At 45.0% G+C, this 19,976-nt stretch overlaps 1 protein-coding gene across 1 annotated transcript in view; it reads left to right on the top strand.

The window, feature by feature from the left end:
• The window catches only part of MAP4K4 (mitogen-activated protein kinase kinase kinase kinase 4), an 85,013-nt gene extending 69,243 nt beyond the window's left edge, over window positions 1-15,770 (top strand). The window contains exons 23-29 of the mRNA XM_010154379.1: window positions 1,981-2,124; window positions 7,506-7,640; window positions 10,582-10,682; window positions 11,404-11,553; window positions 12,305-12,464; window positions 14,512-14,651; window positions 15,362-15,770. Coding sequence (XP_010152681.1) covers window positions 1,981-2,124; window positions 7,506-7,640; window positions 10,582-10,682; window positions 11,404-11,553; window positions 12,305-12,464; window positions 14,512-14,651; window positions 15,362-15,445 — 914 coding nt within the window. The 3' untranslated portion in view covers window positions 15,446-15,770. The remainder of the gene's footprint in view (window positions 1-1,980; window positions 2,125-7,505; window positions 7,641-10,581; window positions 10,683-11,403; window positions 11,554-12,304; window positions 12,465-14,511; window positions 14,652-15,361) is intronic.
• Window positions 15,771-19,976: the final 4,206 nt, after the last annotated feature.

Raw genomic sequence — 19,976 nt, 5'->3', positions numbered from 1 at the left:
CCTCATTAGTTTCATCTCGAAGTGCGTACAGCTAAGGGACGGGCGGCGTGTGCGCTTGGAGCAGAAGCAGCCGCACCGCAAAGGTGGCAGAAGGAGGAGGTGAGGGTGGAGCGATTGAGCCCTGCTGCCCAGAGAGGGGAAGGGGCCATGAGGGAGCAGTTTGTACTGTAATCCATGCTGAAAAAAATAGAAAAATGCGTGTTGCAGCTGAAGCACTGACAACTTCAGTCGTTTTGGTCCTGGTACTGCAGGAAGGAGACCAAGTACTGGGCGCTTCCTTGGCTGGTTGGGTGCTGCCGCAGCCTGTGCGGAGCTGTTTCCCTTCACCCCTTCCCAGTTTGAGGATGCCTACGGTTGATGTGAAATGGCTCAGGGGCTGTGGGAGGGAGCCAGCAGGATAGAGGAGGTGTCCGTAGCTGAAGGAGACCCCGGGAGAGCTGCAGGCCCTCTCGCAAGCTGGGCTCTGTGCCTGCCAGCATCCATGGGCTGGAGGAGGCGGAGGAGTAGCAGAGCAGCAGATCTGAGCAAAGAGAGGAGATGGTTTCTAGGGACTGCTGGGACCTCTGAAGTTTCCTTACTGAAAAGGCAAGAGAGAGGGAGGTGGAGATGCCTGATGGTTTCTAACCTCTCCGTGGGCTAAATCTGTTTTTCCTCATCCAGCCAGAGGCTTTTCAGAGTGTCCCAGCACCAGCAGCTCAGGCTCCTTGCCCATCATTGCCTCCTTGTGGCTACAGCTCTGCTCCCTTCTAACACCCTGTCCCCTTTGGCAGACACCTCATGCCCTCTGGTAGCCAGGGTGGTGTTTAGGTAGCGTTCCTGTCATGAACAATGCCCTTTTTCGATACTGCGAGGAGGGCACATCACTGCTATCTGTAGATGCAGACCTCACCGAGGTACTGTGCGTTGAGCCCACGCACTGCATTAGAAAAGGTTTGTTACGGGATCAGCCAAGATGACACGTCCACTGGCACTAGTATGGTTATATCTGGGGATTAATTGTCTGACTAGGGATTAAGGCTGTTAAGCAATATAACTGTGATCACCCTGTGTGAGTTTTGCTTTTCTTATTTCGTTATTTTACATGCTTAAGGATGACAAGTTTAACATTGCAGTTGCAACATAGAAGTCTAATAAAATGAGTCATCCATTTGGTTTGATTTCCATGCGCTGTACTCTATCTGACCAGTCTCTGCACAGCTTGTGGGGCCCTGGGCTGAAACACTGGCAAATAAATAGTAATGAAAGTTAAGAGTGGTAATGTATTAATAGATTTCTAAAACCTAGTCTCATATATATATATATGTAAAAATATAATTAATTGATTTTAAATACTAGGTTGCTGGGGTCTCTTGGAAAGTGTTTGAGTGAATGTGTGGACCTTTGTAGAAAGAAACTGACTTACTGACTTCTCATCTATATTTGCATGATCTTTGGAAGAAATGTGTGGAAACACAAGGTTATTGTAATTCTTCTAGTTTTAACATTCAGATGGAAAAGGTTGTTTTGAAGCTGAGGACCAACCCTGTGCCTATTCTTTCACAGGAGGGTTGCATCTCTATCTCTTTCTCCCAGTGGGGACCAAGCCCCTACCACTGCTTTTTGGCAGTGACCTTGTCAAGACCATCCTGTTACCAACCCCCCCTAGCAACGGCTACTACATCTTCGGAATACTTAAGCTTGGGTACCACTGTGTGCCTCACCTCTCTTCCAACATCAGTGTGCCTTTTTGTTTGGGAATGGGTACTCTAGGCAGCTGTCCATGCTCTACCAGTCTCTCACTCTCTTGAACGCTGCAGTTTGGTGTCGGTGGTCACTACGGGCAGATAATGTAGACGGCCTCTACATCATGAGATCTTTTAGGCTGCAGGCAGCTGAGACCAACCAGCATTGGTTGGACCCGCTTGAAACAAGGCGGTTGCTATATCAGACATCAAAACAAGTGGAAAATCTGCCTACTAACTCTGGTTTTTTTTCTTCTAGGAGTGAACTTGTTAGTGGGCACTGAAAGTGGTCTGATGCTGCTAGACAGAAGTGGTCAGGGGAAGGTTTATCCGCTCATCAATCGAAGACGATTCCAACAAATGGATGTACTTGAAGGGCTGAATGTCTTGGTGACAATTTCTGGTAAAGTTAACTTTTTCACATGATTTTTTTCCCCTTTCTGCAATGGCATGGCATGGCAGAACGTGTTTCTTGACAGCCTCCGTGTTGAGGGGGAAGTCCTGACTTGACTCAGTGGGTTTTCCGTCATTTCACCTCTCTGAGTCTACAGTTTGTTTCTGCAAGTGAATCACTTTCCACACAACACCCTGTGCCTGCTTGCCCCCTCTCCTTCCTCCCCTGGGGTGGCATTTAAAAATGCTGCCTGGGTTTAGGGAAATGTCTGGCTTGGTTTGTTTGTTCAGTGTTTGGGAGCTGTAAGTTAATGTTTTGTGAAGTTTGTAAAAAAGACATGCTTTTCCCTCTGTCATGATTGCTTTCAACCTGGTCTCTTAGTAACCAAAACCTGATTTGCTGTTTGGGTTTAAAGATGTCTTGTGTGTTAATCCATAGAATGAGAAATGCTCTTGCAAAGCAGGGGAGTAAGAGTGATGTGCAGTCAGCACGCGTGTGTTTGAGAGAGAGCGGAGTACAACGTGTATGTGATGTGGAAATTACCTGCATGAGAAAGCAGATCAGTGCAGTTTTTGGCCATTCAGGATGCAACTGCAGATGGTGAAGGAACGGCAGATGAAGGGTGGTGGTGATTGTCGTGTTTGCTTTGTGCACCAATGAAAAATGGATTTTAGGAAGCTTGAGGTTCCAGACTCTTTGGTTCCAGAGAGTTATTGTATAAGGTTATCCTGCTGTGAAGCAACTTGATGTGGTGCACAAGGGTATCCTGCTGTTAAGCAACTTGATGCGGTGCACTGTTACTCTTTCTTCACAGGTGTCCTTCAGCTGTTTACCTTCCCTTTTGTTTTGGTTTGTCTGTGAAATAAGCCTTTGCTATGCTGCTCGTGTGTGACAGGCAGAGGATGTTAAATGAGGTTTCGCACAGTGGCCCCTGTGTCATTGTTCAGAGTCACCCAAAATTTGCTGAGGCCCCAGAGCCCCTCTGACTCCACTGGAGGAGCTCTGTGGCTCGCCCAACACTGTGCAAAAGGACGCACACCCAGACAGTTTGATGCAGTTTAATGCATTAGCGGTGTTACGCTGCTGCAGGCCCAAAGAACCAGGCCCGTAGAACCAGGCCCATGCTGGGTGTTGTCAACATGGGACTTTGGTTCTGTCTAAAACAACCATATTTTATTGGCTTGTTGTTTACTGCTTTCTCAGCTACGACTATGCTGTGAAATCTTTAAAAAGAAAAGATGAATCAAGGAGGATTTAAAAAAACACAACCTACTGCATGTTCCTTAGATGTCTGATGCCGCACGCTAAAATGTAAGCTGTTTGAAAACCACCATTTGATAGTTTATTCTGTAGTAGACCTCATAAACAAAAATATTGTATAATCCAACCTGTGTAAAATCTGTTGGTTTGAAGCATATCCTACACAGATGACAAGTGTCTGTGATTCAGTCTTGTGTGTAATTGTTTTAGGTTTATTTATGTTTATGTCAGCCACAATCTGAGTACCCTGACACATCCGTTCTCTTTGTTTCCTTCAAAAGTATTGCTTCCTCTGTGGAGACACGCTACATTAACCCTTAAGAAATCGGCTGATCTTTAGCGGGTTTGTGCCTTCATCTCTCTCCCATCTCCTGCATTTTATGGGAGGTTACTGGAGTAGCAGAAGAGGCATCCCTGCTCACCCAGAGGCAGGGCAGTGGGAGCACACGTGGTGAAACTATGATGCTTTTATGCTCTGACCCACCTTGACCCTGCACCCCACCTCCCACCCCCCTGCCTATTCTGGCTTCTGCACTGCAGTTCTCGGTTTAAGCTGCCCTCACGCTGGACTTCTCAAAGTGTCTTGGTATTTTTAGTGAGTTGCTCCACCTCTCCAGGCAAACTGGGAATACTGGCATGGGGGTGTGTTTCCCCAAACGGTGCCTTTTGGCAGCTTGGTTACGGAGCTGCCTCTGAGCTTTGTCCCAGGACTGCTGAGGGCATCGTTCAGCTCCCTAGGGTGCTCCTGGCCTTTTGTTCCCTTGGCTTTTTTGGGAAGTGATATATTGACGGTGGTGAGGTTTGAAAAGTGTCACCACATTGTGTGAAGAAATTACAGTGCGTTAGGATTTTGAGGAGATTGTCACCTAAAATTGCTTTTAATAGGCACTCTTCTGAGTCTAGAAACCTGAAATCCATTCTTCCCCCAACATATATCTCAAATACAAAATTTATTGACAGCGTACCTTTTGATACTGAGATACTGAGCTGCTACAGCTGGTACAGGAAAGCTTCAGAGGTCAAAGCAGAGTAGGTAATAGTTTTTTCAGTTCATACTGTTGGGAGACAAAACCATAGTTTTGGCTGCTCAGGTAATACAGTGTTGACAGTCGTAAAATACTGGAAGAGAGGGAGACGACGTGCGTAGAGAACACGCTCTGCTTGTGGCTCCCTGAGGCTTTTCCCAGCCCAACTGGCTAATGATGACACTTGGGAAGGTAGGAAGGGATGACAGAGTGGAAGAACGGGTTGGAATCTGCCTGCTGAATAATTAAAAACCACAGCGACAATGAAAACAAAAATTGATTATAGTAAAAGAGGCTTTGCATTTGAAACATCATCTGCGGGAGAACCAGAGCTGGGAGTTCTCATAAAAGTCACTGGCTGATCAGTTCATTTGATGGCTGGAGCAGAGTTTTCTTTCTTATTTCATGGCCATAACAACTAGACCCACAAAAAAAAATGACTAGATTTTTGAGACCTTTTTAAACAGGTTGGTAGAGATTTTCAAGCAGAAGGATCTAATCCCCCCACTCCCAGTACAAACTTTAAGAGCAGCATTTCTTGTTGAAATACATGCACAGCCATGTTTATATAACTAACCGGTCCTGCTCTTTTCATGTCTGGCTGCTGAAAGGCAGAGGAATTTCCTGTCTTGTGACTTTCCTTGTGGTCTAGACACTAAAACACAATGAGAACACACTTGAGGTATTTCTCTGTTGTTATTTTGAAAAATGTTTCTGGTTGGAGAGAAATACCCTGGTGCACATCATGTGAACCAGAAGGGGGAAAAAAAAAAGAGCCACGTGCTGGGAAATTCCCATGTGTACTCTTTGTTCTGAGTCCTCAAGTTTGACTAAGCTACTGGGGAAGCTAAAGCTGTGGAAATGTGTGAGAGAGAATTTGTCTCCCGGTTCACGGGGACTTGTGATGGTTTTAAAATAATTCAGTGCATTGCACTGACCTTCAGCTCTCCTGTACCCTCTGAGCTCTTCCTCGCCCGGAACTGCAGTGCCTTACCATCCAGACTATCTTCCCAATTTTAGTGTTTCTAAAGGAGCCCTTGTGGGTATCATTTGCAGTATTTTGATGGGAAGGTCTTTCCTTGGTCAGATGAGGGACTTCTGGAAATATTGTTTCCTTCTCTGATCCCTTTTCCAAATCTTGCAGGGCCATGGCAGTGGTGGGGCTTTATCCCTTTGTGAAACTTGGCTTAATAAATCAGGGTGCTCACTTGCTGTCTGCTGTCCTGCAAATCTGCTGTCACATTTCTAGTAGGGGTAAACAAAGGGCAGTGCAGTGTTACTTCACATTTCATTCTCTCTCATCAGAGCCAAGGGGCTTTTAAAATCAAATATCAGATCCACTATTTGAAAATGGGTCTCCAATTCCACTTTAAATTTAAGCTCAGTTGAGCACCTTTCACTCAGTTAAGGCGATCCCCTGCCATCAGGGTAAGGGCTGTGCGCCAGCTCCAGGACCCCATTGTGGAGCTGGCAGGGCACAGTAGGGTGGTCTGAGGCTCAGGCTTGGCGTCCTGCTGTAAGCAGTATCCCCGATGCTGTACACCCATCCCCATCTCCGAAATGAGCAGCCACCTGTGAACTGATCCATCAGTAGGCATCGAGTGAAAACTTAAAAGACACATTAAAGACCCTGTAGCTGGATCTGGCTGCCAGGTGGACTGTCCTGACAGGTCGTGGCTTTCTGCAGCGCAGACCAGGACTGTGTCCCTTGGCCAGCCCAGCATGCTGCAGTACAGGTCAGCTCTCTCCTCTCAGCTCCGAGGGCCGTGAAACACTGCCCACACTCACACGGCTTCCTCGTCGTGGGTGGGTGATGGGGCACTAGCATGGAGCTACTCCACTGGCAAGTTGGGTCCCTGGGAGCATCTCCTTACTAAACGGTTCCTACTCGAAGCAGAGACCATCTCTCCGCTTCCAGTTTTGTCTGTGGGACTGTAATGGCTTCGGGCAGTGAAGCAGCTGGAGGAAGGAGGATGCAAGCTTTGAGTGTGTGCATTAGGGCCACCTTCTCGCTTGTTCAGCAAATGCTTTGTAGGCCATGAGTTGTTAAAAAGAATCACCAAGTAAGTTCATTGTGAACCTTGCTCTGCGTTCAAGGAGGCCTCCTCGTATTGAGAGCTAGAGCCTGAGCTGTGTTTTGATGACCGTGGCAGATGCATTGTCAGTTGAAGATAGGGCAGCCTGGGCAAGTAGATTCTCTCACCTGTGGAGAAGAAACAGCTCTTGCAGTTTCTGTGCGCAGCCCGATAAGCATTACGCCCCTTGCAGCACAAGGGAAGGGCTGCTGACAAAGCAGTCGTCGGCTTTTAGCAAGCGGGTGAAGTTTGCATGGGTTGTGTGAAGTTCTCTGACTGCAGTTTCAGATATTGTGCATTTTTCCTTACAACAGGACTGGTGTAAAGTGGTTCAGTAAGGATGTTGTTTAGTGCTGTTGTTCGGTGCACATTTCCGCCAGGGAAATAGTGAACAGTCTTCATAAAGCTTGATCAGTTTGTGTTTCTGAGGATGATATAAAGGATGGAAATGCCCTGGTCACTAACTTGGAAGAATTTGTAAAACACATTTCATCACTGTATTCTTCTTCACTTTTGCTTCCTCCTTTCAAACCGTTCCTACTCTCTTCTGATAGCTGTATAGATAATTTTGGGCCTCAGATTCCATCCTGCTGCTTTCCTACATTTTGTGTGAAAAAGAGCTGTTACGACTCAGAGATAGTTTGTTAGATAGATAGATAGATAGATAGATAAAAATCTCGATGCATGACACTCTGGGCCTTTTGTTATGAGAGTATGACCTTTTCCTATTAAAAGTTGTTTGCATCCTAGGAACCAGGACGACCGAAGAGCTGTTCCCTTGAGTTACTCATTTTATGTTCATGTGGTATTACCCTGTGTCTCTGTCATTGATTACCGGAACAGCGCATGTTTGGGTGGAGCCTGGAGTAACGCCCTCATGGATGTAAAAACCGAGGGACATGTCTGTACAGTTTCTCCTACGCTGTCATTTTGGTTCGCTCTGCGGGGCTTTCTGTTGGCTTGGGCAGGGTTTTTTTTTTGCACTCATCTTCCTATGGAGATAATCCGATCTCTTTCATTTTGCGGGCAGGTAAGAAGAACAAGTTGCGAGTTTACTATTTGTCCTGGTTAAGAAATAAAATCCTTCACAATGACCCTGAAGTAGAAAAGAAACAGGGCTGGACAACGGTGGGCGACCTGGAAGGCTGTGTGCACTATAAAGTTGGTGAGTAGCGAGTGTGGTGATGAAAGCTGGCTGAGAAAGGGAACTGCCGTGCGTGCAGCTGCCGAGTTTAAGACTGGGTTTTATTTCTAGCTGTCTTCCCTATCCCGCAGGGTGAACTTCTCTGGCAAAGTGCCACAGTAGGTGGCGAGTTGCTGGGTTAAACTGAATATGGGAGAGGTTTTAGCGGTGGGATGCTGGGCTGTGAACTGGAGCGGGCACAAATCCCCATCTGTCTCCTTCCCGTGGCAGGTGCAACTTCCAGGAGAGTGTTAATGTGGACAATGAAGGCTGGTAATGTTTCGCCACCTCTGTTAGACCCTTTAGGTAACAGAGGGACTCTTGTCAACCAACAGCTGTTCTCTCTGCTAACAGATTTTCCTGATCTTTAACAGTGATGAAGTCACACGCTGGAGTGGAGTGGAAAAAGTCTCCTATTTAATGTAGATTTTAAAGACTTATGGGGAAAAAAAGAAGAGAGAGTGGGAGGAGAAAGCAAAGCCAGCTAGTGCACGAGTGCTGGGGAGGCATCTGGGAACAGAAGCATATGTTTAACTTCAAGATGATTCATTGATTCCCCTTAGCTCATGAAATTTCCTAATGCCGTCTCAGATCCACTGCAGTGCAGTTATGGGATGAAGTGTGTTTTCACTAGGCAGGTGCCTTTTGAGTGGTTTTAAGCTATTTAAATGGATTTGCCTGTAGAAACTTCCACCAAAACCAGTGGAAGACATGTAGCATTCAGTCAGCAGAGTATGCAGTTAGCCTGCTGCCCTGCAGGTGGGGATACGAACCAAGAGCTCTTTCCCCTGCTTCAGTCTCACGAAGCATCTTACCGGGCCATGAATGTTGCCTTCGATTGTGTTTTCTCCCAAGAGCCAGCTCAGTTCCTTTTCAGCTGTGTCAGTCAGTGTGGAGCAGCAGCAGTCAGACGGAGCTCAGTCTCCTCCTGTCAGCATGTGCTCCTGGAAAAACCTGCTAGTGGGGCGTAATCAATAACGATGGCAGTAAGTGACTGCTGAGCGTGACCCCTAAAACAATTAATAATGTACTTCTCTGGTATCGTACCCCGGGGTGTCAGCAGCATAATGAAGTGGTCTGTTAACAATACATTAACTGCTATTGAAAGCAGGCTTTCCAGCAGGGAAGCATGTGAAACAAAGAGCATTCTCTTCCAGATGAAGAGGGGTTTGTTACCCTGGGCTGCAGCCTGGCACTGAACTTCCCTCCGAACCATAGATGACTTCTTCAGGTAGTGAGAGGCCTCTTTGACAGCCGCGCTTCAGTTAGCAAGAAGGATGAGCTCTGTCTGCCAAGAGCTGGGCTCGTGGTCTGGAGGCTGCCACCGAGGCAGCTGGCATGGATCACTTCCTTGTCTCTTTGATGCAAGAGGGGTCTTGGGTGTCAGGGTGAAGTGGCATTTATGGATCTCAGTTGCTTCAGGCCATTTTTGGCTCTTCTAAATGATAAATTGCTCTTTTGAAACTTAAGATTTGGGTGAATTCCCAGATAGCACCCAGAGCAAAGAATGAGGATTATCAAAGATCTCCTTTCATAGATAAGGTGGTTTTGTTCAACACCCCTCTCTTCCCCTAGAAAAAATTCCAAGAAGTCTTGTAAGCTAGACAAGACTGAACAAAAGTTCTGTTTTTCAGGCGGTACAGCTGTGGAGGGTGATAGACTTTTTTTTGTCTGTTGAAAAAGTGTCAAGTCCTTTAACACTTACAGTTCATTAGTCTTGCTTCCTGCAGAGTAAAAAGGGAGCAAGTGGTAGCTTTGTCTCCCTGTCACCTACCAGGAGACAACAACTGCAGGCTTGTATAGTAGTAAGATATCTAAAAACCATTAAAATAGTTATTTATTAAAGAAGTGTTTTTCTCGAAAGTCTGATGCTTTCACTCCTGCCATGTTTCAGAATCAGTTTTGGTTGGGAGATAATGGCAGAAGGGGAAGGTGCATTGCATGGAATTACTCATTGTTTTGGGGAAGTGTCATATTCCCCCAAAACTTGGAGTAAAGAGATAACAGAAATCTCCTGAAGTTTCTCAATGTCATTCAAATAAAGCTTTTTTCCTTCTCCCCCAAAATGAGTGCTGGAAAGAGTTTAACAAATCTCAACATCTGGAAGTCTCCATTATCTCTTCCTTCCCAAATCCAGCTGGAAATGCAGATTCAGCAACAATTCTTGAACGGTTATTTCTAGACTTTATCAGTTCCCTCCTGAAAACAGAAGTAGTAAACAGAGCTTTTCTTTATAGTTAATTTAGCCAGCTGTTTGAATGTGGCAACAGAGATATATTCAAGAATTTGTTGGATCAGCTATGTCATGACACTTTATTTCCAATAAATTCTGTGGATTCCCCCCACACACACACGCACCCACCTCCCCCCAAAATGAGTTATCTCAGGCTTTAGGGATAAAGGAAAGTGCTCTGCCATCAAACCTGCTTTTTCAAAGAGACTTGCTTCTTAACTTTTCAGTTGAGTTCCCTTTTTTCCCATCCTTTCTCTTGGGGAATTCTGCCATCAGCTCAAAATACCACTGCCCGTGCTGTGACTGGAACTGCCAATACTCTCTGCCACAGTCATAGGCTTCTTTTATTGGAAATGTGTCTGTCTGAAAACCAGTTTTCTTGTCTGAATGAGCGAGCACTGTCTAATGTGGGGAAGAAAAAAGTGTAAATAAGTGTGTACAGACTAGGTAATTTGAAACATGGTGATGGGTTCAGTTACTGATAAGAGTAATGATTTTTTTTTTTTTGGTGATGTAAATGTGTCAAAATACTTAACTACATAGAATTAGCAATCCTAAAATGCAGTGTTACTGAAAACCTCCAAATGTATGTAATTATGGAGAAATATTGTAATTCTCTGCTTTCTTGAACTAACTGAAATGACTTTGGAATTGCTGCTGAATTCTATCTTTGTTTTGTTTTAATTACAGTAAAATATGAGAGGATCAAGTTCTTGGTAATTGCATTGAAGAGTTCTGTGGAAGTCTATGCATGGGCACCAAAGCCATACCATAAATTTATGGCCTTTAAGGTAACAGGATATTCAGCCATACACAGGATTTTCTCATAGCCCCTTGAAGTTACTCCTTATACCAAGATGTTCCAGCATTTTATCGTGGCTGTACTAAAACTTCTTTGATAAATCTGCCATGAACTTTGTACTATATTTTAATTCAGGAGCTTCTGTAGCTCAAAGATACAGTACACAACGTTCTAAATGGTAACTGAGCATAAACTAATAAAACAGTATCACAACTGTTTGTTTTGCCTCTCTATAAATAAAACATGAGGCAGAGAGAAGTGAAGCGAGTCTGAACATCATCATCTGAGCAGAACAAGTCATTAAGCGATACTCGGCATTGTTATGGTTTTGAATGAATGAAGTTAGCTGGCTTGGCATAATTACCAAACTGATTTGCAGACAATCGGTTTCTGTTCGTTGTGCAAATGGAAGTGAACACTATGGGAGCGTCAAATTGCCCTGAACTTCGGGGTAAACAATTATTGCTAAAAAACAAACAGGCTAACTAAAGTAAATCCCTGCAGAAAATAGAATTGTGATGGAAATGCAACATGGTGCAGAGTGATCTGTCCTTGTCCATGAGAGACATGGTAGCCTGCCTGGTCTGGTGGATGAAGGCCAGAGGCATGCAGGAGGAATAAACCCATAATAGGTGCATTTGAGCACATTTTTGTTAAACCCATTGTGGTTCTAAGTACTGAAGTAAATCTAACTGATGGTTGTCTTACAGTCATTTGGAGAATTGGTACATAAGCCATTGCTGGTGGATCTAACTGTGGAAGAGGGTCAGAGACTAAAAGTGATCTATGGCTCCTGCGCTGGCTTCCATGCCGTTGATGTGGATTCGGGATCGGTCTACGATATTTATTTACCAACACATGTAAGAGCTGTTGCTGGGGTGGGGTTTCTTCTTTTCTAGTTGCCCCTTCCCTTCCTCAGGTGACCAACACATGCCCCCATGTATCACTGCTAGCATGGTAAATTGAGGAGAGGGGTCTGAGCAGATGTGGCCGCCTGTGCTTGGGGGCTTGTGCCTCATCCTCTGTCCTCTCCTTGTGGTCAGGAGGTCTCCGCGGTTGGGAGCTGCCCACTCAGGTCTGACGTGGGCCAACATGGCTGTTTCAGGGGTAGCAGCTAAACAGACGAGTGCATTGCAGAGAGAAGGTGGCAGTACGAATGACGTGACAGCCCACTGATGAGATTCAGCGGGGTTGGCAAAGGCCAGGTGGCCATAGCTCCCAAAGTTTCCGGTTGTTCGCTGTACACAGGTGTCAGATGGGCCTGTGATGCACCTCCCCAAGCGCTATTCGCTAGAGCGCAGAGGTCTGAGGTCTGCCTCTGGGCTTCCTGCTTGCCCCAGGCTCCCTTTCTGCCCATGGAAAGAAATGGGCACTCTTACAGACAAATTAATCTTTCTTGGCTTTAGGCATCTGCCTTAAGATGGGAGTGTTTGTGCCCCAAAGGTTTCCCGGTAAGGCTGTCTAGCTTGGGGAGAGCAGAGCTAGCACTTCTGAAGTGGGTGAATCTCCAGTGTGCTGTCAGCCAGAATCAACAATCACCCAACCATTTCTCCCAGTGCAGGCTCTGTGGCATTAAAACAAGAAACTTCCTCTTCTCTTCTGTCTCTCTAGATCCAGAGCAGTATCCAACCTCATGCAATCATCATTCTCCCAAACACGGATGGGATGGAGCTACTGGTCTGCTATGAGGATGAAGGAGTTTACGTCAACACGTATGGAAGGATCACCAAGGATGTGGTTCTGCAGTGGGGAGAAATGCCAACTTCAGTTGGTAAGTGCCTCAGCAGAGCCAAAGGCAACGTGCCGTTGGGGAGCGTGTGCACGTGGACAGAAGGAAGGTTCATCAGGTTTGACATTGGATTCAGAAGCAGCAGTGCTGTGATATTCCTGGAAAACAGCTGTGCGAAGTGGAGAGTAATCATATGGGTCTGTGTTTTGCTGTATTTAGAAGAACAAAATCCAGGCAAGCAAGTCGTGGAGTTCAGGAATGAAAAACTCACCAGGGCCTCTGTAGGCTGCTGCAGAGTTTTTGCTAGACGCCCACAAAGTTGTGGAAACCTTTCAGTATAAAGACACGTAAGGTGGCAGATGGGTAAGCTATTATTGTGGGTAATTCTGTAGAGATTACAGTCTGTCTATCTGATTCGATGTGTTTTACTTTAATTTACCTGCAGATTCCTCATCTGTCCTAGCATGATAATTCTCCCACATCTCTCCAGTTCCAAATAAGGTAGTTTTGAGAGTGGAAGCAATGAATGTAATAAAATGGGCCCAGAACTGTTACAGACGCAAGTACAGGCCAGGGGATCCCTCTTATTGCCTGTGCTGCCCTGTTTCGGCGCCGAGCGTAGCGTGGGCACATCTTCCTTTTGGGCAAACGCATCGGTTTTGCGTGCTTTGGGATGGATGCGTGTATTAGGAGATTGCTGCTGATAGCTGTTTGAGCAACGTGAACAGTAATGGAGGAGGAAATTTAAAGAAGTGTCATACACAGCATGTTCTGTCCTGCAGTGATTAACTCTTGACTAGATCTAAAAGCAAGCAGAATTTATCGGCTGGCAAACTGCAGAGCCTTCGGAGACTGGAGTGCCTGTGAAGTAAATGACACTGAGGCAGCCGTCACCATCTGAACCTCTCATCTGACAGTTTTTGGAAGCTATTGGGCCCACTTACCACTAGTGACATATTTAAAAATAAATATATTTCTGGCATGATGGTAAATGCGATGGTATAGGTGCACATTATGCTGTAGTAGATAATTATATTTAATTTAACTGAAAAATAATGTGAGAGAAATTCTATGAAAGGGAAGTACTACAGAATTAAGTATTTTTAGATTTTGCTTCTAAGAGCTATTGTTCTTATTTTTCACTTAAGTATGCATGCAAATCAGAGGCAACAGCTTATTCTTCACTAAGTTCCCATATGTTATTTTTGGCAGCATTCCTCAGACTATCCATCAAACTGCTTTTTGAATATACCTTTTCATAATGCTGGTGATTTTCTCCTTTATTTGATTTTTTTACTGCTATCAAGAACAGATTTTTCCCCTCATGCTACTACTAATCTGTTTCCCACAGTGACACTCTTGAGGAAAAATGCTTGATTTTTTGGCTTTATTTGTGCACAAAGGAGAGCGGTATGACAAATAATAGTATTTCCACTTGGAGAGCTTAATATGAACCTCTTTTGAGGTATATAGAATGCTTTTCAGACCAGTTGGCTTTCTCAAGGAGATCAGTTTTTTTAAGTATTACTCCTGTTAAAGGAGGCTAGCTCCTTTTTTTTTTTTTTCCTTTTTTTTACCTAGTTTTCACTTTCTGTCTCCTCTTTCTCTGTTTCTGTTGACAAGCTCCTTCAAGGAGAGGAAATAGCACAGTGGGAGCTGGTGCTGGGGACATGCTGGAGTGGATGGGTTTAGTCTATTTAAACCTTGGATTCTGCATTCTCCTTGTCAACACCTAATTAGCCTGTCTCTCGGCCACGCTTGGGAGAAAAAGCCTGTCTAAAAACTCAGTGTTCCTTCCATTTAATTGAAGGTTGGAAAGTTCCCTTTGTGTCATGAATGCTCAGGCAAGATGTATGTTACTTACTAATGTGGAAAACCCACGGGAAAGTTAAAAAAAAATAAAGGTATTTTTAAGCATCATGAAGATGATGAAGACAGAAATAATACTCTGAACACGTGTGTAGTTACAATAAGTGCATGCAGGTTATTTTTAAATCGGATACGTCAGTATATACCTCTGCTTTTTCGGTTCCTCCGCGTCGCCCTCTACCCATCCTAATGGGCTGTGTGCTGTGTTTTCTTTCCGAAGCGTACATCCGATCCAACCAGATTATGGGCTGGGGAGAAAAAGCCATCGAAATACGATCGGTGGAAACTGGACACTTGGACGGTGTGTTCATGCACAAAAGGGCACAAAGACTCAAGTTCTTATGCGAACGCAATGACAAGGTATAGTTCCTCCCCCAGTAAACATGTGCTTTAACTGGTGGGTTGATCCCGACCAGCAGCCAAACAGCCACCCAGCCTCTCGCTCGCTCCCTTCTCCCGTGGGATGGGGATCGCATAGAAGGAAGGCGAAGACTCGCGTATCAAGATACTGGCAGTTCAGGACGGACAGCAGAAGCTGCGCACGCAAACCAGGCGAAATAGGGAATTAATTCACAACCTCCTGTTGGCAGGCAGGTGTCCATCTGCTTCCTGGGAAGCGGGGCTTCAGGCTTCATCATGCCTGCTTGAAAAGATAAATGCCATCACCACATCACTGTGATGTCCCCCCCCGTCCCCCTCCCTTTCCCTGGGTGTGACGTTTTTATGTTAGGTGATGTCCCTTTGGTCGGTTTGGGTCCACTGTCCCGACATTGTTCCCTCTCAGCCCCTTGCCCATCCCCAGCCCACAGGCCTGGGGGACCGGAGAGCAAGCCTCGATGCCGTGCAAGTGCTGTTCAGCGGCAGCCCAAACACTGGTGTGTTAACCACGCTGTGTAGCCATGAGTGCAAAGCCCAGCACCGTGCAGGCTGCTCTGAAGAAACTCCACTCCAGCCCTGGCAGACCCAGGACAGCGCTGAAATCGTACATAAGTATCAGGGGCAGCGAAGGCAGATGGCAGGCAGCCTCTGCTGTCCGACCTGTTGGATTCACCAGTCTCTTCTCTTTGCAGGTTTTCTTTGCCTCCGTACGGTCGGGTGGAAGCAGCCAAGTCTATTTCATGACCCTTGGCAGGACTTCTCTTCTGAGCTGGTAGAAGCAGTGGGATTTGGCGAGGAATTGCTGACATCCAGAGTCTGAGATCTTCATAACTCGGAATTATTTTCAACTGGAGTACAGACCTGCACTAATGCAGCACTCTGTGTAAATGTGTGTGCGGGCATCACTGGTGTTAGGTTTCTTTTCGTTTTTCAACCGAGGCTGCGACGCAGCTGGTGCTGTAAAGGTATTGCCATCAGGTGCTACAATGTCTTTGAGATTTGGGATCACGCTAGAAAGCTACAGGTCTTCTTTTCCCTTCAGCTCCAGGATTCCTAGGCTTTGAAGGACTCTGTCTGTTAGTGTTGAAACAGAGGAGGGGGAAATACAGGAAAGAAAAACAAAAACCCAGACTTACCCTGAACATGCTGTTGAGCAGACAGGAGGCAGGCAAGAGAAGGTGAGAAGGGGTGTAGAGAGTCAGACTGGCTGAAACAGAGGGCAGATCTAGTCTAGTAACGTTAATGATGTATTTAATTGACATTTCTTTTTTTTGTAATGTGACAATATGTGGATAAAGAGGAAGGTGGAGGTTTTAAGAAGTTAATATTTATAAAATGTGAAAGACGCAGTGACTAGGATAACTTCTTCTTGGGGACAGGGAGGGTGGGAAGGGGCTCGGGGTGGAATTCTTGGGTTTTTTTGTTTCTGCAGTTTTATTTTGGCCTGGCCAATAACTTTAGTCATTTTCTGTGTACCAGGTATTGCCTGAAACATGTGCAGATGAAAACATTGTATGGAACGGGCAAAACACTGGAAAAAAAAAAAAAAAAAAAAGAGGGGGAAAAAAAGGAGAAAAAAAAAAGAAAAAAATTTCATTTTCTATAATGATTCTGTGTTAGGCCAGAACTTGGTTATGTCACAGTATTAGCACTGCCTCAGTTAAAGGTTTAATTTTTGTTTAAACCTAGAAGTGCAACAACAGTTTTACCAGAGTCTGCACTCGCAGAAATAAAAAAAAAAAAAGAAAAAGGAAAAAAAAAGGAGAAATAAAATCCAAACTACATATGTTTATTTTTTGTGCCTACCTCATTGTTTTTAATGCATAAAATAAAAGAGGTGGTTTAGTTTATAGGTTTTTAGATGAAAACCATTAATGTCTAATTTAATCTTAATACCAAAACTACCAGGTGGAAAGGTTTCTGACTGTTATTGCATATTTTTTTTAGCAGGAGGGAGAGAGTGGTCCGTTGGGGCAATAGTGGTAGCGGTATGGCAGTGAGACACTGATTAATGTAATTTGCTTACAAAATTTGGTAAAGCAACCATTTTTTTCAACCAGTTTCATCCTTAATAGAAATCTGAATTTAGCCTAAACCCAGAGGTTTCACTCTTCTAACACGTGGGCTTAGTAACAGGCAGGTAAAAATATCTAGGCTAGTTCTATAAACTGTTAAATGTTGTAGGAACCATTTTGGGGCGGTGATGTTTTTCTTTTTTAAGAATGCAATGCACTAAAACTCTTTTAAGAATGTAGTTAATACTGCTTATTCATAAAAACAGCGTATACCTGTGTTTAGATGTAAGATCCCAGCTCTGGCTTTTTGGTTTTTCTTTCTTTTTTTTTTTCAAGTCAGTTTTATTTTATGAATAAGTTCTGACATTTGTAATAAATGTCTTGAGAGTAATAATTTGTTTAATGGCTACATGTTCATTACTTGAGAAACCTTGAGTGTATAATAATCCGTTGGTGTTGTGATAATGCACAGTGTCACGATTCAGCCATTTTCCTTTCTGCTTTCACCTTTTATTTTGAATTCCTTTGGCGGGGTACTTTGTCGACAGCTGCCTTAAGCTGTTCATTCAGTGAACAGGCTCTCAGTGTTTCATGGGCTTTGTCTTCTGCTGCGTTTAACTTTCCTTCATGGCGTGACAGGTAGGGCTTTGTAAACACGTCATTCTTCGACTTTTAAAAGCCGATGGCTCGAGCGGCTGGTCACACCATCGACTTAAGAGCCAAGAGCACCGAGTGTGCAAAGCTCAGACTCGACAGACCCTTCTTTTGGTGTCAGATCTGACTGCTGTAAATCCTTCAACCCCGGTCCGCGTCGCCGCTGAAGACTCTCCTTTGAACGTCGTGGACGGTTGAAAAGCGAGCGGTCGACGCGTACCGCTGGCGCACGTGCGTGCACGCCCCTCCCCAAGCCCCCTCCCCTCACCCCCTCAAAAGAATCAAAACTCAAGAAAGCCTTACATTTGCTGGCGGAGGAATACCTAGAACTATTTTTTTTTATTTGTATGACTTTTGGATAGCGTTGAAGGTGAAGGATGTGTTCTTTTCAGGCCCGGTGTGGTCAGCCAGAAGAACGATCAACCTTTTGTACTATAATGAACTAAAGGGGACTCGGAAACGCGACGTGATGGTAGACGTGGGTGTAATCACACAGCTGCCCTGTAGTGTAGTTTGCTGAAGCCGATTCGATCGAATGTCAGTCTGCGTGATTTAAATCTTCCAGCGCTATGTGGTCAAAAATTAACCTAGTCCTTGAAAGCGGATGCTATTCACCCAGAGGAAGATGCTCCAGTACTGTAGGGATGCCCAGGTCACGGATACGTGCTGTTGAAGTTTTGAGGCTCCGTGGCTGGGGGGAGGACCTCCTTCCTCCCGTGGGGCTGCCTACCTGGCAGCTTCTGCCTCCACAGAAGTGCCAGCACGGCAAGGTGAAAACAGTATTACGAAACCACTACGTATACCGACACCGAACTCTTCAAACAGTGCTTTTGTAAGCAAAGAAGAAAAGAAAAGCTCCTAGGTTTAGTTTTAAGCTTTAATAAGTAATAATTTTCTGTATCTTTAAGTCAAAGTAACCCTAACTTGTATGACTGCAGTGTTTTTATTTTTTATCTTATGCACATGTTATGTTGGAGAAAAATGTTTACAAAAATGGTTTTGTTACACTAATGTGCATCACATATTTATGGTTTATTTGAAAGTGATTTTTGTGGGTTTTGTTTTGGTTTTTTTTTTTTTAGTTTTTCATGGTAGTAGTAGTACACTTTTTGTGATTTATAACCCCAAACTCTGCTGATTATGAACATGCTAAACAATAATACAAAATGACAAACTGCATTAAAATTACTAATCGTAGAGCTGCAAAGCAGACTGGTGACAAGTAAAACACTCAGCCTTTTTTTTGCAGTGCTATCTAACTTGTCTTCTGTGTATTATGGAAATTACTGTTTTTTCCCCGTTTTTCCTTAAATAAAGTCAAATTGACACCTATTGTATGTGGAAAGTAGTTTGAATATCTACTGGCTGCAGAAATCAAGCTGCATGTTGCCTACTCGCATGTGTTCCTAAGAACAAAAGCTTTATTGTCAAATCTCGTAATTTTAGAGACTTTGACAACAAATGTGTTCTTTTGAGGGCTTTTTTGTTGGGTGGGGTTTTTTTGGTTTTTTTTTTTTTTTTTTTTTTAATTGGTTGGGTTGGTTTGGCTTTTTCCCCCCATTAAAGCCCTATCTCCTGGTGCAGCTGCTCGTCTGAGAATTACAATTTTCCTCTAAAAAATGAAAAGGGGAAAGCTTAGAAACCTTAGCCCGGTGATTCAGAAAGATGTTGCCCAAAGGAGAGCCTGGGCACTTCGTGAACGTGCCCTCCCACCACACCACCTTCAGGGTGTGTGGTTCTTGCGAGCTGGCATCGCTTATTGACTAGAGCATGCGATGAGCGGGAATCCAGAGCCGGATTCTCGGCTGGTGGAAAAACCTGGCTCCAAAAATACGGCTTTCCATGTCGTGAGCCGTGAGTACTGAGCAGGATTGATGTGAAGCCGCTGTTTGCGCCCCCGGGGTTCTTGTTGGCCTTTGCCCCTGTTATTCCACCACGGGCTGTGTCTGTTTTCTGAAGTGGAGATAAGTTGTAGACATTTCCTTCCGACTAGGCTGGTGTCTGCGAGAGGAGGAGAAAGTCTGTTCCCGGGCTCCTGCCTTTCCTCACTCTTTCATCTGCGGAAGACATGGGATGTGGAGCGAGTTGAAACACGTTTCAGGGTTTCACTTGCTTCCTATGGACAAAGGTACCTGAAATCCTCGAGCCCCACAGCCTTTCCGCTTCTGCAAGTGTAGCTACCAGCTGAGCTTAAAAAAGCTGTCAGGGCCAGCCAACTGCTGGCCAGGCTCCTGCCAGCTCCACTCCAGTTGCTGCTCCAGACCTGCTGGTTTTCTTCAGTCATTCTTGACCTGTTGAAGGCTTTATAGACTCACAGACTGGTTTGGGTTGGAAGGGACCTTAAAGACCATCCAGTTCCAACCCCCTTGCCATGGGCAGGGACACCTGCCACTAGACCAGGTTGCTCAAAGCCTCATCCAGCCTGGCCTTGAACACTTCCAGGGATGGGGCATCCACAGCTTCTCTGGGCAACCTGTTCCAGTGCCTCATCACCCTCTCTGTGAAGAACTTCTTCCTGATGTCCAATCTAAACCTCCCCGCTTTCAGTTTAAACCCATTACCCGTTGCTCTGTCACTACAGCCCCTTGTACAAAGGGTGTCCCTCAGTTGAGCACCCGTAGCCTCGTCCAGCACCGTA

Source organism: Eurypyga helias, unplaced genomic scaffold (genome assembly GCF_000690775.1).
Source record: "Eurypyga helias isolate BGI_N326 unplaced genomic scaffold, ASM69077v1 scaffold9066, whole genome shotgun sequence".
Taxonomy (NCBI): Eukaryota; Metazoa; Chordata; class Aves; order Eurypygiformes; family Eurypygidae; genus Eurypyga; species Eurypyga helias.
This window is presented reverse-complemented; position numbering and strand designations above follow the sequence as displayed.